This window comes from Gopherus flavomarginatus, chromosome 4 (genome assembly GCF_025201925.1).
Source record: "Gopherus flavomarginatus isolate rGopFla2 chromosome 4, rGopFla2.mat.asm, whole genome shotgun sequence".
NCBI lineage: Eukaryota > Metazoa > Chordata > Testudines > Testudinidae > Gopherus > Gopherus flavomarginatus.
The window spans coordinates 29,511,543-29,537,244 of NC_066620.1; the positions used below are offsets into that span (position 1 = coordinate 29,511,543).

General features: G+C 42.6%; 2 protein-coding genes across 4 annotated transcripts in view; both read right to left on the bottom strand.

Annotated features, from left to right (window-relative positions):
* RPS27A (ribosomal protein S27a) overlaps positions 1–25,702 on the bottom strand; it is a 391,102-nt gene that overhangs the window by 261,975 nt on the left and 103,425 nt on the right. The gene's annotated exons all lie outside the window — the stretch shown is intronic.
* Positions 1–25,702, bottom strand: part of EML6 (EMAP like 6) — a 371,399-nt gene that overhangs the window by 38,801 nt on the left and 306,896 nt on the right. For all 3 annotated transcript variants that reach the window (XM_050951702.1, XM_050951703.1, XM_050951704.1), the window contains 5 exons: positions 18,433–18,521; positions 17,069–17,245; positions 16,744–16,945; positions 16,027–16,153; positions 3,367–3,445 (listed from right to left, as the gene is read on the bottom strand). In XM_050951702.1, the coding sequence (XP_050807659.1) occupies positions 3,367–3,445; positions 16,027–16,153; positions 16,744–16,945; positions 17,069–17,245; positions 18,433–18,521 (674 nt within the window). The remainder of the gene's footprint in view (positions 1–3,366; positions 3,446–16,026; positions 16,154–16,743; positions 16,946–17,068; positions 17,246–18,432; positions 18,522–25,702) is intronic.

Below are 25,702 nucleotides of genomic sequence, written 5' to 3' on the forward strand. Positions count from 1 at the left end.
TGGTGAGCAGGGCCCAGTTGGGAGGCTGAGGAAGACAGGGCCAATTGCCGCAGCTTATAGCCTCTACCCCTCTTTCTATAGGAGGGCTGGTGAAGTGAACCCGGATATCTGGGTGGCAGTGGAGGTGGCTGGAACTGTCTCCTAGTGGCCTAAAGTTTATACAACTGGAGGAAGTGGAGGCTGGCCTTCAAGTTCTTTAGCCTGTGCAGCCTAGTGTCCATTTGCTGCGAAAAGAGAGTTGGTCCTTGTTTGAAAGCCCAGAAGACTTCAGCCATGAATTATGCCTTATGGTCACAGCTGAAGACATAGATTGTGAGGCACTGTCAGCTGCATTCAGTGCCGCCTGAAGAGAGGCCTTGGCCACCGCCTTAACCTCCTCCAAGATGGCCGAGAACTCCTGTCTTGCCTCTTCAGACAGGGAGTTTGTGAAAACGTGACCATCTAGTTCCAAGTGTTATTATTGTATCGCCCCAGTAGAGCTTGCTGGTTGGCAATACCTAAGACTACAATTATGTCACGGAGGTCATGGAAGTTACAGAACCCATGACTTCGACAGACCTCCGTGACATTTTCTGCCTTGGGGCTGGATCTCCTAGCCGGCTCCCCTGCAGCTCCCAGCCCTTACCCTTATGGGGGGACATTACACCTCCCAGCCATGGTGGGTTGGGGGGGATCCCCACGCAGCTGCCCAGCCATGGAGGGTGGACCCTGCAGCTGCCCAGCTGTAGTGGGAGGCAGAGGGATCCCATGCAGCTGCCTACCTGTGGCAGGTATTTGGGGGACCCCCTACAGTTGCCCACCCATGGTGGGGGGACCCAGCAGTTCCCAGATGCTGTAGGAGAATCCTGCAGCTGTCCAGCTCCAGCAGGCGAACCCCCTGAAACCCCCAGCCACCATAGGGGGCGAGGGTACCCTGCAGCAGGCCAGTCCCCAAGGGTGGTGGGAGACCCTGGAGCTCCCGCTCGCCACACATGGCAGGGAACCCTCTGAGCAACCTGTTGCCGTGGGCAGTGGGCCCCACCCAGAGCTGATCAGCCATTGCATGGGGGGGACCCCAGAGCTCCCACTCACCGCAGTGGTGGAGGACCCGGGACTCCAGGCAGCAATGGGTGCTGAACCCGCCACCCCATTTTTTCAGGAACATATTTAGCGAAAGTCAGGTTCAGGTCATAGGCTTCCAGGAATTTTTGTTTATTGCCCATGATCTATCCATGACTTTTTCTAAAAATATCCATGACAAAATCTTAGCCTTAGCGATACATAACTGGAAACTGGCTGTCGAATAAACTTCCAAAAAGATCTAGTTTGTTAGCGTTTATCTCTTTCATTGGCCGTTGAGACCACCGTGACCTGTGGGAGGGTGGGAATACATGTACTCAAACTCCTGGGCCAGGACATAGTACTTTTTCTCTGCCCTCTTTGAAGTGGGGCGCAGAGAAGACGGCATTTGCCACAATGCTTTTACTAGTTTTAGCACCTCTGTCGTGCACCTTAGAAAGAACTACTACAGCCAAGATGTCATATAGGCTCTCAGCCAGTTCCTTGAGAACGTTGATTTGCAGTCCCAAGTTGGAGGCCGCTCTTTTGAGCAGCTCTTGACGGGCACGGAAGTCGTCAGGTGGCAAACGGTTGGCAGGCCCGGTCACTGCCTCATCCAGGGAAGAGGAGGAGGAGGCAGCTATAGATGGTGTGGCTGGTTCCTCCTCTGCCACAGGTGCCAATTGTGTAGGGGCCGCCAGAATCTTGGTGCCAAGGGACAGCTCTGAGTCCGATGCCTGTACATTGCCTGTAGCACTGGTGCCTGTAGTGCTGAAGCTAAGCTCTGGCCCTTAGAAACCACAGAGGGGTTTGAATATGAACCCATCGTGGGCAGAAACCCCCAGGGGGCCCAATATTGCCATTGGGGTGGCTATTGGGTGGACTGCCAGGGGCCCCACGGTGGGCCTGTCACAGTTCCGGCCCATGGGATCAGTGCCGACGATGCCTCGGGGGTCAGGAGGGCTCACACTCGCACCCAGACTTCTCCCTGGGATACCAGGGTGGGGTTGAAGCTGCCAGATGCTAGTTGGTACCTGGCTGATTGGAGACAGACGTCATGATGGGGAGAGATGCCTTGGAGACAACAACTGGCATCTTGGTGCCAGAGATGCACTTTGTGGTGCCAGGGATGGGTGCCAGGCAGGCAGAGATTGGCCGGCTGGAGAGTGACGACGTGGTGATGGGGAGCAATGGGCTAGGGATCGGTGCTGTGAAGGAGATCAGTGCCACGAAGGAGATTGGTGCCATGTTGGAGGCCCAGATGGGAGGGTCTCATCGTGGGCTTCCCTGTAGAGGGAACCCGCATTCGAGGGGTCCGCTGAAGATGGGCACAGATCCCGAGGCATGAGTGGCACCAGGAGAGACATCCAGTCTTTTGCCGCTCGGAACGCCTCCGGCGTTGAAGCCACCAAGAAATGTTGCAGGCCCCGACCACTCATGGGAGTCAGTGGTGAATCCTGATTTGGGCTCGGTGTCCTGGGTGGAATAGCCACTGCCCAAAGTGGCTCCAGGGAAGATAAGTAGCCCGGCAGGGGTCTCAATTCATGTGGGGATTCCAGTTTCCCGGATAGTTGTACATGGTGCCGGGGAACAACCTCAGTTAGACTGCGACTTCTTACGCTTCCTCTTAGACATGGAAGAGGGGGAGCAGTGCCAGGAAGATCCCAGTTCTGGGGGAGCACTCCACACCAATACCGGGGTGCTCAGTGCTGAGTTGGAGTGGCATGGTTCTGATGCAGAGCACAGGGCAGCCTCCATTAATAGGGCTTTTAATCTGATGTCCCTGTCTTTGAGAGTGAAAGGTCTGAAGTTTTTGCAGATCCTGCACTTCTCTTTAATATGTACCTTCCCGAGGCACTGAAGGCAACTAGTGTGTGGATCATTGATGGGCATAGTACAGATTATTTTTAAAACCAATGTGATATTGACAGACCAGGTAACTGCTGCAAATGGTATCCATAGATAGCTATAGCATTTGGCTTGCTCAGTGCGTATAGTGAACATATATTTTTAAAATTAGGGACTACATTTTCAGAAAAATGTGCACTCTATAATACGCAAAAAAAAGTATAATTTGAGGGCACCATTTTGATTTCGTATGCAGTCATGATAACTGCATGTGCAAATAACCAATGTGTAACTAGTTATTTACATGTTTAATATGGCAAATGTCTGTGTAAATTAGGGATGTACAGAGAGTCACAACCAGGCCTATATATGACTTTAGTCTGCACTCAAAGTATGGGTGAAATTCACCCAATAAGCATTAAAACTACAAAAAAAAAAAAAAAAAAGAAGAAGAAGAAGAAAAAAAGTGCTAAGCCTGACCTCAACCACTTTCTTTTTTTTGTTGATATCATTCTTTTGCAGTTTCTCAGGCTGAGGAGCAGCTCTGCTAACTGGTGGCCTGAAACAAACACAGAGAAAACAAAAAACGAATATAATTAATACATCTGAAATGCCTGCTGTACTTGCATTGTAATCCTTGTATAATTAATCCTTACTTGGCAAAAAAATCACTTCAGATGCAAACAGTAAATGATAACTTATTCCTTTTTATTTAATCTGAGCTGCTTTTTCTGTGGTGATATAATCTTTGGGGTATTTCAAGGGCGACATTTCACAAAGCATAGAGTTGGTGTATTTATTGCAACATTATATAGCACAGAAAGTTGGACTCTAGAAGAGCAAAACAAAATCGAAAGTAAACAAATCGAAAGTAAACAAACAAACCCCCTACAACTCAACCAGGCAAATAAAAGCTCAAAATATACATTAACAAAATAAATCAACAGGTGATCTTGTGACAATAAAAGAGGAAAGAGTTACCTTGATCCCCTTGTAAGCGGCAAATAAAACCAAGTAAGAAACTTAGTATAGTTTACACAAATATTTTGGTCATTTTAAACATGCACAAGCATTTTCAGAGTTGATAACTCATTCCTGTGTGGCACAAACCATGCTATTCAAGCATGCCAGCAAGAACTAAAACAGAAATTAAAGAGTGCACCAGTCTACAAATTCAGAAAGGTCATACCCTGGCATCACCGGGCAAACTCTGCACTAAAGCTCCTACAGGACAGGGAGAAAAAAGGAAGCTATATTAATGCTTCCCACACACTTTATACTGACCTGAGAGTATACTTTTGTGTATTTTAGTTATTTCAGAGTGCCTTATAGAAACTGTAGCTGTCAGAAACATAACAGTCTCATAAGTGCTGCTAAGAGTTTCACACAATGGATGTTTGTTTGTATTCTAGTTCATCTCATAATTTAGCCTAATTCCTGTTGACTCGTGGTAGGTCAACTTGTGTACTGAGACAGTTTCTATTTTTTTGCTCTCAGGGAAACAAGGTTCCTTTATTTTCTCTGAAATTGTTCAGTCAAAACACATTATGTAATCATCAATGATAACTGGACCAAACCATGGTATAATCACCACCAGACACTAGATGGGAAGCAAATGATGATAAAATTTCATTCCATATAAAACATTAAGCTAAGCTAGAACATTTTGCAACGGTCAATTTGAACCCAGAACTAGCATGAGGCCTTTAAACAAGCAATTCAGAAAAGCGTCAATTGTTTTCTTGCATGTTTCCTGCTCTTTTTTCTGTTTTAGTGTAATTTTAAAATGAATTGATTTTATGTTTCTTCACCTAAGAATGTCTGTTAAAGTTTATGACAAAAGCAAGCCAGGATTTGTGATGAAAGTAAGAGGATACTATCACTATGGCACAATCAGTAAATAATTAAATAGCCAACACAAAATTTATTTTGAAAATATAAACACATACATCTATATATATATCTATATCTATACACAGTACTTAAACACACAAATATTGTGTGTATTTATATATACATATACATGTATATATATACACATATGCATTCTGTGCTTTATTTTCACTTTGTGATCCATAAAAGAAATGTAAAAGAAAAGCAGCATCAAGTTCATTTTCACTTTTAAAAGTCTATGGTCATCGCTAATTTGTTTGAAACTTAAGATGGCAGTGCTGAGGGTGAGAAATTTGCATTGTAATAAATTAAGCACATTTACCCTTTGTGACCTATGCATTCTGTACAGCATATTCATAGAAACCTGTGCTTTTCCTGTGTGTTAATACTTACTTGACAATTCCCTGCCTCCAAAGGAAAGCAAGTTAAAACATAATACAAGTATTAACGGTTTCTTTCCAGTAATTTAAAGAAAATGTGTGCACATTAAGAGATAGGAGGAATGAATTCTAGAAAAATTTAGACACTCAAATGTTATGGGCTTTCATATTTGCAGGCACTCTGAATCACTACAGACTTCATTTCTGTTAGTAATAATGGGCCTGATTCTGTTTTTACACCAGTTTTACACAGCTGTAATTCATCTTCCATGGACCTAATCCAGATTTATACCTGTGTGAGTCAGAACAGAATTAACCCTGCTGTTTCTATGGATGGTTAGGTGGGAGTGGAAAAAGATGTGTGTGACAGTTCTCTTCCTCCCTTCAGCTAACCAGTAAGTCGGTAGTGAAATATTTAGATGTAGCAGCAGAAAGAGGAGGATAAAACATGGATGAGCAGAGGTTGCAGCATTGGGAAGGTATATAAATTAAGTGGCTAGGTGAAAAGTTGGGAGTGGAAGATTTGGAAGAGAGAGGAAAGGGTACAAGTTGCTGAAGGGAGAGAAAAAGAAGCCTGACTGCAGAAAAAAATAGACAGAGCTATTTAAGAAGGAGACTAAAGCAGTAGAAAGGGCAGGTCAGAAAGAATTAGGATAAGCTCTCTGGGGCAGGGATTGTCCCTTGGTCTGTGCATGTACAGCACATAGTACAATCTGACTCTGATTAGTGTAAGCATAATAAAAATGATAATAATAATGAGAATCCTATTCCTAGTGAAGTCATTGGAAACAGGATTGGGCCATCAGAGAGGACCTTACATGAAAAAGACAAATAAAGCTGCTGTCACCTGAGAGAGGCCAAGGAAAAAGTCCTGGCAACTGAGATTGAGAGTGAGCCCAAAAGCAAGGAGATGAGCAGAGAGGAGGACCTGGGTGCCAAGTGGGACATAAAAGTGGGCAAGGTGGCTAGCTGGAGAGTGCATGTTCTAATAACAGAAAAAGAAAACAAGTAAGCCTGAGCGAGAGCATACTCCCAAGAAGAGAAAGGCATGAGAGAGAATAAGGGGATCCAAACCTGGGAAATCTGTTTGGGCAATGAAGTTATAATCTGAGATTTAATAAAATGTTGTTCATATAATAAAAGATGTAAGCGAGACCTTAAAAAGTAATTTCCATTGTGTGCTGAGAAGGAATGCACATGTTTTTCTCATCATTCTAAAATATGTTACAAAACATCGAGAACTTTTCAAAAAAGTTGTAAAGACTTTGTGAAACCTAAAACTTCTTCAGGTTCTCCCATCCTCATGTATGTATGGGAGTGTATTATAATAACATCATAATATTCAAGTAATATGAAATCTATGCAATCAATATGCAATCTCTCTTGTCATTACTTTTTCTTAACATTTCATGGACAGGGGAGTAAAAATAATGTTATTTGACGCTGGAAATAGCCTGCTTTGGAATATAATGGATCAAAGCAAAATTTAATCAAGGTTAGAAGAAAACATCATTTAAAAACATCATATCAGCACAACAAAGTCACTAACATTTTTTCAGTATCCTGCATGATTTTACATGTATGCTGATGCACTCTTTAAAACAAAAGTAAGATATTGCAGAATGCATGGTGGTCATAGCCATTTTCATGTATTTTAAGAAAGGAAGCTATTCATTGCATTCACGTCATTCTAATTCAGTCCCCAAACATGAACAAGCAGAAAAGCAGATCAATAGGAACTATAGTCAGTTCTGAACAGGAACTAGAGACCTTTATTTTTAAATTAGCTGATTGTTGTAAATATCCTGCAAAGCTATTTAGCTGTTTGGCTACTGCAGGATCTTGGTATAGGCCTCCTGCACCTATCTATGGTTCCTTCCTATATAATACAAGTAGGGCAACTTGGAAGATATTGTTTGGTGATGCTAGCTGCAGACAGCATATTGCATCAGTTTCTTGCTTCACTGACTTCCAGGAAAAATTTAAGTTGTTAACTCTGAGCTAAAAAGCTTTGTATAACTTGTTTATTGGCTATGTGAGAGATCACTTTCTCCCCACATACTACCAGAGTAGTTATGATCAGCTGAGGCACTCAAGCCAACAGTCCCCAAATTTAAATGGTTACTTGATCTTAGTGGAAATTCCTCAACTCTGGTATTTATTTACCTTAGTAGTCTGACAGAATCCAAGTTTGCTGACATTTAGCATACCCTGAAAATATATCTCTTTTTACAGGCTTCTCTCAGGTGCTGGGGCTGGATTTGTATTTGGTGTGTTGGGGGATATCCGCTGGGGACATTTGATAAATAAAAATATTGACTCAATAATATATGGAGAACTTTTGGAATGAAGGAGGTGGTATAGTGGGTGAATACATTAGTCTCTCACCTCTGGATGATTGGATTCAAGCCAGGTCATAAATAACATGCCTTTGAAGATTTCCCTATGGTCCCTAGTGGACTCCAGTCCACATGATAAAAAAACCTCAAAGCAGTTGACAGTTCCTGAACAATGCTGGAGCAGAAAGCAATTTTCAAGTTAGAATGGAGAAATGTTGATGGCACTCTGTGTGGATAGATGCACTGTACTGGAATGACATCATTTTCAAGCACACAAAGCTTCACACAAACAAAAAAACAGTCTGGGGCCAGCCCTCTGATCTGGCAACAGCACAATGGCTGCCTTGTAGAGGATATGGGATTGATCCCAAGTTCATTACGCTACCAGGAGCTTGGAGTACAGCAGTCACAATATGTTCAAGTTCTGGGGGAGAACCACAGTGGAAGCAGTGTCCTGTCAATTACAGCTTGAATAGGTCATTTTGACATCGAGCTGTAGAGAAGGTAAAAAAGTGGGATCCCAGAAGACTTCACTCCACCCCAATGACCACTCTTCTGTTAAAAGACTCATTGTGTTATTTCCTACATCCCAAATATATTTTTCTCCAATACATTCTGAATCATCTCCACAAATGTGTATATACAAATAGGAATTCATTTCCAAGCTAGCTTCTGAAATTTCACCCACAAAATTATACACGTAAAATCTATATTTGCATGAGCAAATTGTGTAACTATGCATCTAACTATTCAATTTATAGTGCAAAAATGTGTATGCAATTTTGGAGGCTTGTTTGAAAACTGAGCCCCTGTGTTATAAGAAATAAATCATCAACAAAAGAATAACTAATATTTGAAGATAGGAAAATCCTCTTTTTGCACCCTACTACAGTGTAGGATTTCAAATGATACACAGTAGATAATCTGAAAAATAGCCTATGACAGATAATTTACAGTAAATGGAACAAACTAGTGTGATACAAAACAGGACTAGACATGCTAATACTGCTTTTGGGTTTCCACATATTCAAGCTGCATTGAAGGATTTCCATCACCATAGTTATTAAATTGTTAGTTCATGTAGACATGCAAGTCAAACAAATGAATGCTGCAAACACAGGATATGAATTAGTTTTAGCAGAATACAAAATGAAAACATTATTATGCATCCCATATTAGTGGCATGAAACGTAATGTTAGGCAATAGGCTCATTGTACTTCTTGTCATTTAAATTCTAGCTTTGGTCAGTTAAAATGATCCCAATTCAATCATTAAACTGTTTCTCATATAAGACATAATTCCTATGTATTTTCCTAAGTAATATATAACGGCTTACAATTGTCCTCGATTGTCTGGGACAGTCTTGCCACTGACCAAGCTGTCCCGTGGTGTGGGAGCACTGCTCTTTGGGCTCCCACACCGCGAGACTATTCCTGCAGCAACTCTGATTGACACCCTGTTCCTAAATTACACAGGCAGAGCAGGGAGCCGAATGCCAATCAGAGGAGCAAGAAAAGAAAAGAGAAATAAGGGGTGAGAGGAAGACAGATAATGGTGGGAGGGTGGAGAAGAAAAACAAGGTGGGGGAGAGGAGAGAGAAACAACAATGAATTAATTATCTTAATTGAATGCACAAACTAATACATCTGCAAAGACATTTTAAAATTGCACCCCCAGCCTCACCTCCCTGGAGCTCCACCTCTGCTAGGGGGAGGGTCCCAGAGCCCAGGCTCTAGCCTGAGCCCAAACATTTATACTGCAATTTTACAGCCCTGCAGCCTGAGCCCCATAAGCCAAGTCAGCTGACACAGGCCAATTATGGGTGTTTAATTGCAATGTAGATATATACCCACTGTTACATGCTAAAACTGCAACTGCTGAAGAGGCTTCACTCAGACTCCCTGACCAGTACATTGCCACTGGACTCTGCTAAACCTCAGCAGCTCCCAGCCCTGGCCATGACTAATCTCACATTTTGTAAGGCAGATATACTATATGATTTCTATAATCCTCACAGGTACTTACACAATGATTATTTTTTATTAAGCAACTAAAGCAATAAATGAAAAGGCATATGCTACAAGGGGTTTTAACTCCTTTCTGAAGGCATTGACTTAGGTTAGGTTAGACTTGTCCAGATGGGCTTACAAAGTTGTTTCCCCTGTACAAGGATAAAAATCCTGCTGCTTAGAGGGTCGACATTGTGTAGTGTCCTGTCAGTCTGCCCCTGAGTTGGAAGTCCAATGCAGTACAGGACTTTAATCTGTACTCCACTGGCTTTACCTGTGCTGTCTCTACATAGAGCTTGGATGTGTGGTGAAAGCAGGGCACATTGCAACAGCAGGATGGAGTTCAAAGTCACTGCTCACTCTGCTAGTGGCAATTCAGCTATCATAATCAACCCTCTTCTTATAGCCTCTTTCCCATGGAGAGACAAGAACAGTTGGGCCCCTCGCCTTCTACATAGGGAAGGAAACAGTGGAATAATCCTGCTTCCCCACAACCCTGCCTGAAAAGAGAGGTGGGATCTGATGGCTCCCTTCGGAGACAGAAACATCCACCTGGCTCCTTTCCTCTTGTCTGTGGGGATGGGGAGGGAGGAACTTTTCTGTCTTGGGGGCCGGGGAGCTGAGGAGAGGCACTCGAAGGCTGGAAACCTTCTGCTCCTCTGATGATACCATGGAAGGTACTCTTGCCTGTCTACCGCTAGTGTTAGTGCACGTCCTGGTGTGTGACTAGTTATGTGGATGTTGGCATATATCTGGTATGCATGGGTGTGGGTGAAGACTGCTTATGCTTGGGTAATAACATGCATACAGGTGCATGGCTTAGAGGGTAGAAAGGAAGTGAAGACTGATGCAAGAGTTTGTGGAAAGACTATCTGAGGAAAGGAAGAAAAACTGTGTGATGGAGAATGAGGAGGTGGTCACTTCACATTTTATTTGAGGACCTATTAAAAAATGGTTAAGCTCATGGTCCATCAAACTGGATCATCATTTCACCGCTGAAATCTCAGCCCTTCTTCCCTTTTGCTTTTCCAAACGCTGAATGCACAGGAGTAAACCAAAGCCACAAAGTCTACCCTCCTTCCTCAGACATGGAGAAAGTCACCTTTTCAACACTTTCAGTTTTCATTGGCAAGTGGTAGGTTGAAACCAGGCCTCCATTGTGATAAAACATTTTGTTGTTAGCCTGCTGAACTGGTTCAGCTCAATGTCTTGTCAGCTTTCTCAAAGAGTAATCTTTTCTAAACTATGGAGCTTCAGCATCTTCATTTGTAGTAGATGTAAAGAATTTTTGTGACTGGCTCCATCAGCACTTAGTGCTATCCTCATTAATCAATGCCGGGGATGCCAAGCCTGGAAGCTCCTGCTATGTCAAAGAATTGAGGCCTTCCTAGCCATTGGCAAGAGAAAACTTGTAGGTTTTTTATTTTGTATAGTTTGTTCTATCTCCAACTCTTTGTATTCTTGCAGCCCAGCATCTTTAGGAAGCATGCAGAATATGGTTGGACATGTCCCTCACAGACTGGCATAAATGTTGAATCTTGAGCTCGGGAAAAGAGTATGACTGGCACAGCTATGAGACTTGCTTCCAAATGTCTTTGCAAGTTGTTAGCTCCCATCTAGCCTCTCTGGGCCTCCTCTGATGTTTCCCAGACGTCTAATATAAAGTCAGCCTAGCAGACCTGGAAGTTCTACATCAGTGTTGCATGTATCAGCCAGATCGGTCCCAAAGACAGACCTCAAAAACCCCCTTTCGGCCATCAACAGACAATTCATCAATTTAATCTTAATGTATAAAGGCTCTAGAATTTTTGATGACTTAATGCACTACTCTGGCCACCAATACCAAATCCATGTCAAGTGAAGCTTTGCCTGCTCTGCACTAATGGAACTCCACTTTATACTTGACTCTGCCTTTTATTCCTGACATAAGATGGTCCATGACGCTGCTGAGGCAATTGAAGATGGGGTAGCAACAGATGTATCAGATCTTTGACTGAAAAACACAGCAAGAAATAATGAACAGCCTGATGTGTTCACTTAATTTGTACTGAAAAGTTTTGCACTGATGTACTGAAAACTAGTCTCAGTTCCAACCATACTGTCAGCCCTTAATATCATGGGAGCATAAAATGTAATGGAACTGAGGCTTGCATCCCTGTGTCTCAACTTCAACACACTTTGTATAGTGGTGAGTTCTAATGCCATCAGCAGATCCTGTACCACTGGCCTCAGAGAAGCAAGTGTCTATGAATGCTTCAAATACCTTGACATATTTGGCCATTGATCTTGTAAATTGTGAACGCTGTCCTTGAGTTCAGTTAATACATTCCTAGGTTGCATGTAGGAACATAGTGATGAGTAGTGATTAGTATTTTGGGAGAATTCATAATTATTTTTATTGCAATTGTATTGTTTGATGGGCTCATATAAAACCAAACTACTTAATTCAGACTGAAGAAACTTTTTATCATAAAATGTATGAGTCATATTTATTTGTCACTTGTACATATAACTCAGATGAACTAAATGTGTATTAAATATGATTTGCATATGTTTAACATATTTTTATCCAGTAAGCTACATATGAAATGTGTGTGATCCGCAATAAGGTAGTAAATACAGATCTGCAAACTCCATGTATATAATATGTGATTAAAGTAACCCAAACCATACCTTTCATATATAAAAATATGAACATCAGCCTCTGAATCTTTTGTGAAACACATGGAAAAATGCAGCTCTTAATTTGCATGATAAGGGATTTTTGAAAAATTTCAGGTAGCTGTTAAAATGTAATATGCTAGTTGTGATTATTAGACAGAAACAATAGCTGAAGAACACACAGAGCACAACAGGTGGGGGATTTTGTAAGGTAAGATTGCACTGTCTCAATCTCAGGCTGGCTGTGGGGTGGATTGTCCTCTGCAATAGTTTACAGCAGTTTGAGTGGTGTTCAAATTTATACTGATTGCCAAGAAATTATTATAACAGTTGGGGACTACTGGAATAAAGCACCTCCCTTCCCTAGGCCGTGTTCCCTATCACAGCCACAGGCAGGGGGAGCAGTGCAGGAACAGGTCTACTGGCTCTGCTTCACCAGAGAATCCCTCTGCTCTGATCTGATTCTCCCACAGCTAACTGCAGCAGTTGTAATGTTGTTTTGTATGGATGAATAGCACAAAGCAATCCAAATGTGGGGGGAAATCTGGGCCAATATAATAAGGAAACATGTATCTCCTATGCCACCAATCATTAATGTAATGATGAAGCTTTAGTAGTCTTGTAAATACGGTGGGTCAGATTCATGGGTATGCCATGGCTGCTTTTGATGCGTCAACAATGCAAAACAGGTGTAAACCAGACTTTTAGTCAGTTAAACTGAATATACAGCTTTTTTGTATCACCCAAGCAGCATAAGCAGCCAGAACATATGAGGGAATGTGGCCCAGTATATTTTGGCATTGTGTTTTCTGGATCCAGTGTGGTATTCCATGCATACTACTGGCTTAGGTCTATTCTCCCACAATTAAAATTTAACATTTCTAAATGAACCTCAAAATGTTGATGTGCAGTAGGTATCATTATACACATTTTACAGAAAGATAAAATGAAGTACAAGGATTTTGTTACTAAGAAAGAAAGTGGCGAAGATGTACATATAGTGAAAGCAGGGGGGGAAATGATGCCCAAATGTAAATTTTTAAAAACACATGAACTCTGGGACTTCATGTCTTTGTTCCAAAAATTGTGGGTCCCAAAATATATGGGCCAAAATTTTGAAATTCAGGTTCTTTGGATTAGGTGCCTATATTTTCATTTAGGCACTTAAATATATGGCCAGGTTTCTGAGATACTGGGCATCCAGAGCTCCCATTAAAATCAATGGAAATGTAGGGGATTTTAAGTGCTTACATATAGATATAGGTGTCCAATTTTAAGCATGCTGGGATGAAAATTTGGGTGGTGTATTTTGCAGTGAATTATTGTGTTATTCTGTGCAGCAGGAGGTCTTGACTCAGGAAAACATCTCTAATCAGGAAGGGCACATAAGCATTTGTTTAAATATGTGCTTAAGTCTCATTGATTTCAACAGAACTTAAGCAAATGCTTAAGTGCTTTCCTGAATAGAGGTGGATTTAAAAACAGGTTTAGAAGCTTTCCAAAATCAGAGACTAATATAAGAATCTAATTTTTTTTAAAGTAGTATACTAAATAGGTCCACCATATAACTCATCACATCCTTAAAAACAACAATAAAAGAAGCTGAACTACATGCAAGAAAATTAAGCGGAGAATAGAATCCAGAGTTCTGACTGAGTCCTGTGCTCTAACTAGTAAAACACAAAAATATATATCACTAATCCATTTTAATTTCCAGTGTATCCGATTTTTATTTCCAGGTTTGATGTCCAATTTGAAGTCCCACATAGCACACACTGCATTGCACTGCAAATGCCACATAATGTACAGAATATTTGGGCTCCTTTAAATATGGAGTCACCTGATAATTACCAAGTAGTTATTAACCTACTCTTTTTTCTATTTACTTGCAAGAACTACAGTAAATAACAAAACTATGCCCCCCAATTTTTTATTGGTAGGTGGTACTAATTACAAAATAAAAATAAATTGTGACACTTCCTTGAGGCCCTATCCCTGCCCTGTCCCTTCTCCAAGGCCCTCACTTCCCTTCATCGCTTGCTCTCCACCACACTCACTCAGTTTCACTGGGCTGGGGCAGGGGGTTGGGGTGAAGGAGAGAGTGAGTGCTCTGGCTGGGGATGTGGGCTCCAGCATGGGGCCAGAAATTAGGGGTTCAGAGTGTGTGGGGGAGAGGGTTGGAGTACAGGAGGGTGTGAGGGCTCCGGCTGGGGTGGAATTTCTGTTTTTTTAGAGTTTTTTTCTTAATTAGAGAATTACATAAAAAAAAAAGATGATGAAGCTTGCAAAGTCAAGCACTCAAAAGTTAGTGAGGGCTGAGAGAGTAAAGCCCAGAACTGCTGGGTTCAGTGTCCTTGGACTGGGACCCGGAATACTGGGCAGGCCAGAGTTCCCCTACCAGCCACTGGGGAAGAGGCACCATCAGGACTGTGCTGGAGAAGGCAGCCTGAGATGGTTTGCGTGGAAGGACTTTGGGTAAATCTCTATGTGAGAGACTGTCCTGGGAAGCTCTCATTGCTAGTGGTGCCTCCCCTTGGCTGTCCTGGGGATTAGCTCTGCCAAGCATCATACCCCTATTTGATGATGTCTTCACACATCCTATCTCACTCCACAGCCCCTCTCACTCCAAGAACTGCAGCCTCCTCTTCATGATGATCTTCCAGCCAGGTCACTACATGGTTTCCTCTTCTGAGTCATCAGTAGGGTTCACACCTTTAGATCCACAGCACAGACTTTTACCACTTTAGCTAACATAGTAACTGGTAGCAGCACTAGAGTGTTATCCTCCATGTGGATTAGCCACATACTTTTCCAGTGCTTTCACAGCAGAGTAATGCCAGTGATTTGCTCAAAGCAGAATAATATAGAAAGTCAGGACTCCGAGATTCAATACCTGGTTCTGTAGGGAAGCATGCTGTAGTGGTTACAGAACAAACTCTTCTGTCCCTGGCCTGTCTCTGTTTCCCTCTGCTTCACCTTGATTCCTTTCCCACATCCCTTTTGCTACTTCTCATCCTCTGGCTTCTGGAACACCCCTCTCTCCTTATCTTCCTCCCAATTTTTCACCGCTCTGCATTCCTATAGGACTACTTCCTCCTTCTTACTGTCTTATTATGGAAATAGTCAGGCAACCTAAACTATAGGTGATGCTACCAGTTCCATCTTTTAAAACAAACACACGCTAATTAAGAGAGCACACAGCAGCCAGGGGAATAGGGGAATTCAAAAATGCTCACAAGGAATTTATAGGATATAAGGCTGGTACTGCAACCAAATGCACAGATGAGTGGGAATATTTTTAAAGAATAAATATTTTTTAAACATGAGCATCTTCACCAAAGAGCACAGTATAGTTCAGATCTGACCAGTAATGCCCTTTTTATTCACATCCTAAACCACTCTTGAAGGCAGACTGCTGAATTCTATGGTTTAATGATAAGGACAAACATCCTCTAGAGATCAAGATGAATCAAGTCAACTCATTTAATTTGAGATATGATTAGATTTCACCCTGTAATTTTGAATATGTAAGTTCACAAAGACTAGCAGGTATTACTTCCTACTTGGGGGTGCCTTAAGTTTACTGTTTCACTTCATATCTAAAAGTAAGAATACGTAAGACTGTACACATGAATTTGGAAAAAAAAAAGACTGACACCACTGTGGTTAACAAATAACTCTTCTCCACTGCCTAAGGCACACAAACATATCCCCAATTTAACCAACGATGCACTGGGACATAAGAATTTTAAAATGCTGTCTGGTCAATATTTATAACAGACTTTTTTTAGTTCAATAAAAGGAAAGTCAGAAGAATTTATTGAATATATGGAAATGAATGCCTTTGCATGCCATACCTTTCCTCAACTGAAACCTCCTTCAGCTGCTGGTGTGGCTTTGTGCCTTCCATTTCTCGGATGCTTACTGCATAGATCTTTGTTGTATAATCAATAGCCTTTTCTCTTGCAACATCACTGTCATAACCTTTAATAATGTGAAAAATAAAATGACACCCGTGTAGTTTGTTTTCAATTTTGTATTGGAGAAATAAGAAATAGAAAGATCTGCAACAACAGAAGCAGTCTAAGGCTCGGTCTACACTATGGAGGGAGGGGGGGAAGGGCGTGTCGACCTAAGATCCAACTTCAGCTATGAGAAGAGCATAGCTGAAGTTGACGTTTCTTAGGTCGACTTATATCGCGTCTTCATGGCACGGGGTCGACTGCTGCCGTTCCCCTGTCGACTCTGCTTCTGCCTCTCACCACGGTTGAGTACTGGAGTCGACGGCAGAGTGATCGGGGATCTATTTATCGTGTCTACTGTAGACACGATAAATCGATCCCTGATAGATCAATCACTACCTGCCTATCCGGCGGGTAGTATAGACGTACCCTTAGGTCCTGATCCTACAAAGACTTACACATAGTTAACTTTAAGCACTTACTTAACTTTAAGCACATGAGGAGTTCCATTGAACTCAATGGTATCCTCACATGCTTAAAGTTAAGAACATATGTGAGTCTTTGTGAGATTAGGACTAAATTTAATATGTATTTTGCATATTCTTCTTTTACCTCCATCCTCTTCCGCATCTGTATCTGACTCCTCACTGTCAACCAGTTTACTCTCTTGGATGCCCACAAACTCTCTAGTCCAGATCATCAAAGCAGTATCAGCACCACCTACAGTCAGTAGCACAGAATCATTATGTAACCATCGAACGTTGGTTACATGAGCACTATGACCCACATACTTCTTGAACTTTGCATGTTGCCCCTGCAATATAAAGAATACACGTTATCACTTAAACTATTAATTTTTCACATTTTCCTACAGAAATTTTCCCCACTTCCCTTTCCAACGTGATTTCTAATCTGATGAGTAAATATTATTTATTACCTTCACAGGATATGAAAAAAGCTTCACAAAACCAAAGTCATCTCCTGTAGCTAACAGCGAACCATCTTTTGTAAGAGTAGCTGCATTTACAACAGTGACATCACTATGCATGGGCCAGATTCCTTCACAAGTAGGACCAAGAACACATGTCCAGGTATCCCATTCAATCTTCTCTATCTGGAAACAAAAATTCCCAAAACAAAGTAATCTTGACAAATGTCCAATACACTGCTTGAGTTGTTACATTTTTCTCTTGAACTATGATACTAACAAACTAGTTTTGACAGATCAAGTTGCATATGGGCTTAGCCAAAATGATTTTTTGTTTTTGTTTTTGTTTTTGTTACCTTACAGTGTGTTTTATTTCCTGATGATTAAAGCTAAATATCATTTATGTCCTTTATTAAAATTGCTATACCACAAGGTAGAGTTCCTGGAATTTTACTTTTTTGCTATACATTTTTTATTCTCCAGGGAGAGATCACTGGTCATTATCATTTGGATTTAAATTGTTTAGAGATTTTCAGAGGTGATGAATATTGGCAGCGCTCATTAAAGTTATTGAGAGTTGCAGGTGTTCAGCATCCCTTAAAAATGAGGCCACATGCTTTTAAAAGTAGCTTCCTAAATTGCACTTAAATTGCCTGAACACAGATTAAATACAAAATACATTCATGCAACGAGATTATGTGGAATTACTTGTCTGGAATGCAGAAATATATATTTGCACATAAATCCTTCTTCTAAAAGAACAAATGGATGCACCTGCAGATATTGCAGGTAATGGAAAATTTGGTGTTGTTGCACTCATGTAATTTCATTCTGAGATTTATTGTCAGAATTTTAGTAAATCTGCACTTTTTAATCTACTTTTCAACTTATTTCAATGGGAGAGAAAAGTTAGTTCAATGCCTAGTCCTTTTGAAAATCTCACCCACAATATTTACAATATTTGATCAGATCTGAATTAAAGCGCTTATCTGAAATGGTTCTAATTCTGAAATACTAATGTTTGTTAAGTGCTTAGAGTAACATAGCAGCTATAAAAGGTATGATACTGAGAGATTAAGCAGTTCTAATTATATCCATTATAAGGATTAACTTTTGTATATGCAACATCTGTATGTTATAACACTTACAAAGGCCTACTTCACAAGGCTGTTGTGAAAATTCACTAATGTCTGTGAAACACTTTGTAAACTTAAAAGTGCGGTAGCATAGGGGAAGGAATATGAAGAAGACATACCATTTAAATAAGTAATACACTAATTTTCAGCAGTATCATATAACATCATTCACAATATAAAACCTTCAAGTTAGTACTGAGTGAAGTAATCAGAAAATGTAATTAGTATGATCCATACCTCAGCAGCTCTTATAATATGTCTTTTTCCTCTTGGTGCTTCAAAAAACAGTTGTTCTTTGGCACCAGAATTTACTTGCAATAACTTTCCTGTATGTGAAATATAAGTTTATTATTTATTTCATACATGACTGGAATATTATGAAGTGCCCTTTTTATTGAGTGATGAGGTGTTATGAAAAATTTGAATGCATATCCTGCATAGGTATTTGTGACAAAACGATAAGCATGACCTACAGAGCATTAATATAAATACAGTTTATATTAATGCTCTGTAGGTCATGCTTATCACTTTGTCACAAATACGTATGCATTATCATTTATTAATATAAATTCAGTTTCTAAAAATGGTTATTTAGATACTACTCACAAACTGTAGAGTACGGGCCAAGCTATGCCTGGTGCTGACTAGCCTCAGAGGTGCTTAGCACTTTGGTGGATCAAGTCCCAAATGTGAGATTTCATATAATCATATATATGATTATTTTACAAGACGGCTGTACAGTGATTTAAAAAAAGTTATAAATCTCTCTCTCGCTATTCAAGCCCTGCCTTATACAAACATATAACAAACAATCCTTGAATACAAACATTACAAATGGGATCCAGACTGTATGCTAACAATTAGGCAGGCTTATGTGAAACTGAATGTACATTATTTCAGAGTGGTAACTGTGTTAGTCTGCAAACTGTGTTAGTCAGCAAAAACAACGAGGAGTCCTTGTGGCACCTTAGAGACTAACAAATGTATTTGGGCATAAGTTTTCATGGGTTAAAACCCACTTCATCAGGTGCATGGAGTGAAAAATACCATAAGCAGTATATATATTACAGTTCATGAAAAGATGGGAGTTGCCTTACCAAGTAGGGGGTCAGTGCTAACAAGGCCAATTCAATTAAGGCGGAAGTGGCCTATTCCCAACAGTTGACAAGAAGGAGTGAATATCAACAGAGAGAAAACTACTTTTGTAATGCTAACGAGGCCAATGCAATGAAGGTGGACATTGCCCATTTTCAACAGTTGACAAGAAGGTGTGAGTATAAGCAGAGGGAAAATTACTTTTTGTAGTGACCCGTCCACTCCCAGTTTTTATTCAGGCCTAATTTGATGGTGTCCAGTTTGCAAATTAATTCCAGTTCTGCAGTCTCTTGCTGAAGTCTGTTTTTGAAGTTTTTTTGTTGAAGAATTGCCACTTTTAAATCTGTTATTGAGTGTCCAGGGAGACAGAAGTGTTCTCCTACTGGTTTTTGAATGTTACAATTCTTGATGTCTGATTTGTGTCCATTTATTCTTTTGCATAGAGACTGTCTGGTTTGGCCAATGTACATGGCAGAGGGGCACTGCTGGCACATGATGGCATATATCACATTGGTAGATGTGAAGGTGAATGAGCCCCTGATGGTGTGGCTGATGTAGTTAGGTCCTATGATGGTGTCCCTTGAATAGACATGCAGACAGAGTTGGCAACGGGGTTGTTGCAGGCAGGGCCGGCTTTAGGCCGATTCAGCCGATTCCCCGGAATCGGGCCCCGTGCCTTAAGCGCCTTTTAAAATTTTTTTACTTATCCTGGCTGTGGTCTGCTCCGGGGTCTTCCATGGCCCCGCTCCCCTGACCAAAGCGCCGGCGGGTTCGCAGCTGCCCCACAGCCCGGCTCTACCAGCTGGAGCCCCGGCCGGAGCGTGGCAAGCCCCGCAGCCTCGCTCTCCCGGCTGGAGCCTCGGACGGAGCGGGGCAAGCCGTCCCATGGTCCCTGCTGGAGCCCTGGTCAGAGCACAGCAAGCTGCCCCGTGGCCCCATCTGGAGCCCCGGCCAGAGCGCGGCAAGCTGTCCCGCAACCCCGCTCTCTCAGCTGGAGCCCCGGCCAGAGCGCGGCAAGCGGGCCCACTCTCCCAGCTGGAGCCCCGGCCGGAGCGCGGCAAGCGGCCCCACTCTCCCGGCTGGAGCCCCGGCTGGAGCGCAAGCCCTACCCTGCAGCCCTGCTCTCCCAGCTGGATCTCTGGGCCCTTTAAAAAGCCCCCAAAGCCCTGGGACAGCGGGGGCTCCGGGGGCTATTTAAAGGGCCGGGGCTCCAGCTGCCTCTGCCACTCCGTCCTTTAAACAGCCACCAGAACCCCCCCGCCCCCACATATTCTCCAGGGCTCCCAGGGCTATTTAAAAGGTCTGGGGAGGTAGAAGCAGGGGAGCCCCAGGCCTTTTAAATAACCCCCAGAGCCCTGGGATAGCAGGAGCTGCACCCCCTGCCCTGCCCGCACCAGCCCTGCCCCTTCGCCTGCAGCCAGCTCTGCACCCCGTGCTCACAGCCAACCCCTGCCACACACCTCTGTGGCCCTGCTCAAAGCCAGCCAGCCCCCCACATAGCCCTGCCCGCACCAGCCCTGCACCCCCTGCCCGCCCTGCCCACACCCATCCCCGCACCCCCTGCCCTGTCTCCAGCCAATCCCTGCTGCACCCCCCTGCCTGAAGCCAGCCAGTTCCACACTCCTTTGTCTCCAGCCCTCTCAACCCCTGCTGCATCCCCCTGCGGCCCTGCCTGAAGCCAGCCCACCCCACATCCCCCTGTCTCCAGCCAGCCCTGCACCCCTTGCCCTGCCTGCAGCTAGACCCTACCTCCAGTCAGCCCCTGCCCTGCCTCCAACCAGCCTCATGTCCACTGCTGCCTTGCAGTTACCAGGGCAGTAACCCTGCACACCTGCTTCAAAGAGGGGGGCAGGGAGCAGCTGGGACCCACACATGTGCACACCCACAGGGAGTGGCAGGGACCCACACATGTGAAATGGCAGTCATTAATAAGCAATCAGCAGCATATATGATTCAATGTACATAATATATAATTGTATTATTTATATAGTTATGGAAAGTAAATAATACATGGAAGCAATAAAAGGCTTTTTTTTAACATTTTTTTTGTAGTCATCCCTGCCAGGGCCCCGCCGAAAATGTTCGAATTGGGCCCCGCACTTCCTAAAGCCGGCCCTGGTTGCAGAGATTGGTTCATTAGTAAGCCATTGGGCAGGAAGGGGAGAAACATAAAAAAATAAACAGGCTGCCTTAAATTTGAGTTTTATGATAACTGAAGCAGCAAGAAAGACAGATTTCTAAAATAAATCTATTGCTGAAAAGTTACAGGGGTCCTGTAGGCCACTATAAAATGACTCTGGAGCATCCTTTGATTGATAAAGAGCTGGGATGCTCACGGTCTGAAAGGCTTCTTCATCCCTTCACATTGATGGAAGAAAAACAACATAAGATATCTGACCTCTGGCAGCACTAGAAATCTGCCACCCTCTCCTATTTCCTGTGCTAGAGCCTTCAAGCAGGAGCAAAACATTTTCTTACTCCTAGGCAGAGACTGGGAATATATTTATCAGCTGCATGTGTGCTGCTTGGATAGTCTGCCCACATGTCATCAGGAACAACACCCTCCTGTATAAGTTTCAATCAGAAATTGAAGGCAGCACCCACAAATTTAAAATTTGGTCAAAAACTAAGTTATTTTTTAAAAATCCACTTGGGAATTTATTATAAAAGAGGCTTTCCAGTATCTAAATAGTGTGGTTTGATAAGGGAAGCAGTTATTAACTAAGAAACACTGGATCAGATCCTCGGACACTGTAAATAGTGTAGCTCTAATGGAGTCATAGAATCATAGAATGTTAGGGTTAGAAGAGACCTCAGGAGGTCATATAGTCCAATCCCCTGCTCAAAGCAGGACCAACACCAACTAAATCATCCCATCCAGGGCTTTGTCAAGCCAGACCTTAAAAACCTCTAAGGATGGAGATTCCACCACCCTCCCTAGGTAACCCACTGCCAAACCAGACAGTCTCTATGCAAAAGAATAAATGGGTTACTTAGGGAGGTGGTGGAATGGGTGCTTCACCACCCTTGTAGTGAAATAGTGTTTCCTAATATCCAGTCTAGACCTTCCTCACTGCAGCTGGAGACCATTGCTTCTTGTTCTGTCATCTGCCACCACTTAGAACAGTCGAGCTCCATCCTCTTTGGAACCCCCTTTTGGGTAGTTGAAGGTTGCTATCAGATCCCTCCTCACTCTTCTCTTCTGCAGACTAAATACGCCCAGTTCCCTGAGCCTCTCCTTGTAAGTCATGTGCCCCAGACCCCTAATCATTTTCATTGCCCTCCGCTGGACTCTCTTCAATTTGTCCACATCCCTTCTGTAGTGGGAGAACCAAAACTGGACACAATATTCCAAATGTGGCCTCACCAGCACCAAATAGAGGAGAATAATCACTTCTCTCGATCTGCTGGCAATGCTCCTACTAATACAGCTCAATATGCCGTTGGCCTTCTTGGCAACAAGGGCAAACTGCTGACGCACATCCAGCTTCTCGTCCACTGTAATCCCCAGGTCCTTTTCTGCAGAGTCATGTTGATTTACATCATCTGAGGATGTGGCCCATTATTCCAAGAGCCATGTTCAGTTCTGCAGGAGTCACTGATGATGGCAGGACCCAAACAAGGAAGAATACAGTACAAGGCTATAGATTTTAAGGCCACAGGAGGTCATCTAGTTTGATCTCTTGCATAACTAGGGTCATAGAATTTCACTCATTATTTTTTGCCATGTAGAGATTATTCTATCTCTGGGGCAGAGGGGTGTTATACTGCTGCCCATCACTGTAGTATCTGAGCATCTATTTTATTCTTTTCTACTATGTTGACCAAATCACTTGTGGATGAAGTAGACAACATCTTTTGGGAAGCCATGTTGCTTTCAAGACCATTACAAACACAGAGGGGAAGGGGGTAAATCAGCAGGAGCTTCAGGGAAAAGGCAAAAGATGTAATGGAAAGGAATGCTAGCCTACATCTTCTAAGCAGTAGTAGAAATAATGCGGAGTAAAATCAACAACAAAAAAGGAGCTAGTGGTGTTCTTTCATATGTGTTCCTTCAAAATCTCAACAGATAGATCATCTCCAAATAATTGTAAAGATACTTAAAGAGATTTCAGTGTCTCTATTCTTAAGACAGGCATTATCCACTATACATGTTGTGACATGTGGCTCTCTGGTGCCCACTGGCAAAGGGTTCACTGTTCTTTACAAGCAACTCCGGTCTCAAACCTGAGAAACTCACTACACCAAATACACCACTTTCATTGTATTTATCCATAAAGGGTAACATATGAGGTCTCTACTGAAAGCTCGCAACTTATCAATACTCATAATCATTGTGAGACGGGTGCATGGTAATATTTAAAGAATAATGAAACTATATTGAAAATTATGTCCTTACAGTTTTGGGGTAAAAGTGAGTCACCAGGGAATCATATGTCTCAGTGATGGCCCATTCAAGCAGGAGGGAATTGCCACCCCTCCCTGGCTAACTAATTATGTAATGTATTGTTTGATTGCCCACCTTTGCACCAACCCATAAAAGTCAATGGAAAAACCTCAAAGATAAACTATAAAAACATCAAAACCATTTGGAAGTGAAAAGGAACAATATGAGAGCAGGGGGGTTGTCCTGTCTGTGAATAAAGACAAAAGGCTGATTCAGTAGATAACAAGGTGGAAAAAGACCCTCGGGGTCCATTCATTGAGGAGGTACCTTGATGAGCAGGGGTGCTTCATTAAAGACTGAGTTCTAGCTCCTTGGGGCTAGCAAGTGCTGCCAAAGATTGAGCCTTTGGAGTAAAAATTTGCTTTATTAGGCCTTGTCTACACTACAGAGTTTTGTCAACAAAAGTCAGCTTTCATTGACAAAAGAGTGGAGCTGTACACACTACAGTACTCCTTCTGCTGACAAAACTCTTCTGCTTCACCGACAAAATAAAACCACCTCGATGAAAGATGTAGAGTTTTTTGCAGCAAAGTTATATAGACAAAGTGTCAGTGTAGACACAGCAGCAACCACTGTATGTAGGAGACAAATAAAGATTGATTAACTTTCAGCGAGTATATTTTTTATTAAAAACCAATTAACAACATACAGAAAACACTTGGTGGAAAGTCAGATAACAGTGAAGGGCAGTGTCCTGAAATAGGCTTCCATAGCTGTGTGTCACTCCAGCTATGCTTTTGGAAGCTGTCTGAAGGGGTGGATAGCCAGAGGAACTGAGACAGCCAGAAAGATGCAAGGAATGGGTGGGAGGAGTTTGGGGAGGGCATGGCAAGCAGTTCTGTATCAGCTGCACGGGGGCTGAGCACAGATGTATTCTGCTTACAGTGCAGTTAGGGACGTCAACATAGAATCATAGAATATCAGGGTTGGAAGGGACCTCAGGAGGTCATCTAGTCCAACCCCCTGCTCAAAGCAGGACCAATCTCCAACTAAATCATCCCAGCCATGGCTTTGTCAAAAACATCTAAGGAAGGAGATTTCACCACCTCCCTAGGTAACCCATTCCAGTGCTTCACCACCTTCCTAGTGAAAAAGTTTTTTCTAATATCCAACCTAAATCTCCCCCACTGCAACTTGAGACCATTACTCTTTGTTCTGCCATCTGGTACCACTGAGAACAGTATAGATCCATCCTCTTTGGAACCCCCTTTCAGGTAGTTGAAAGCAGCTATCAAATCCCCCCTTGTTCTTTTCTTCTGAAGACTAAATAATCCCAGTTCTCTCAGCATCTCTTCAAAAATCATAGGCTCCAGCCCCTTAATCATTTTTGTTGCCCTCCGCTAGACTCTTTCCAATTTTTCCACATCTTTCTTCTAGCGTGGGGCCCAAAACTGGACACAGCACTAAAGATGAGGCCTCACCAATGCTGAATAGAGGGGAATGATCACGTCCCTCGATCTGCTGGCAATGCTCCTACATATACAACCGAAAATGTTGTTAGCCTTCTTGGCAACAAGGGCACACTGTTGTCTCATAAGCATCTCTTCCATCACTTTTATCATCACACCTAGCTAAAATTTGCTCCTGGCTCTTCTTACTGGTCTGCCTTCGGGTTTCTAATTTTCATTCACAGTCTCTCTCCATGCCCTGTGTTCTTGGTTTTTGGGACTGAGGATTGGACCACCTCTTGAAACATGTCCTTCTTGCTCCTCCTTGGTCACTTCCTTATCAGGCGGAGGCGCTGCACTTGTGTGTAGGGGGTTCCCCAGAAGCCCACATCTTCAGAAGCACAAGAAACAATAAACAGAGCATGATTGTTAATGCACATACAACATCGAATCATAACAGTAAAATGCACTCCTTTTCAAATTTTAATTAGTTTCTCAGTGTCCCTGGCAAGCACACAGCTCAGTGAATGCCCTAAACATGGTGAGTTCACCCAGGAAAGGGGTACTCAAGATGGGG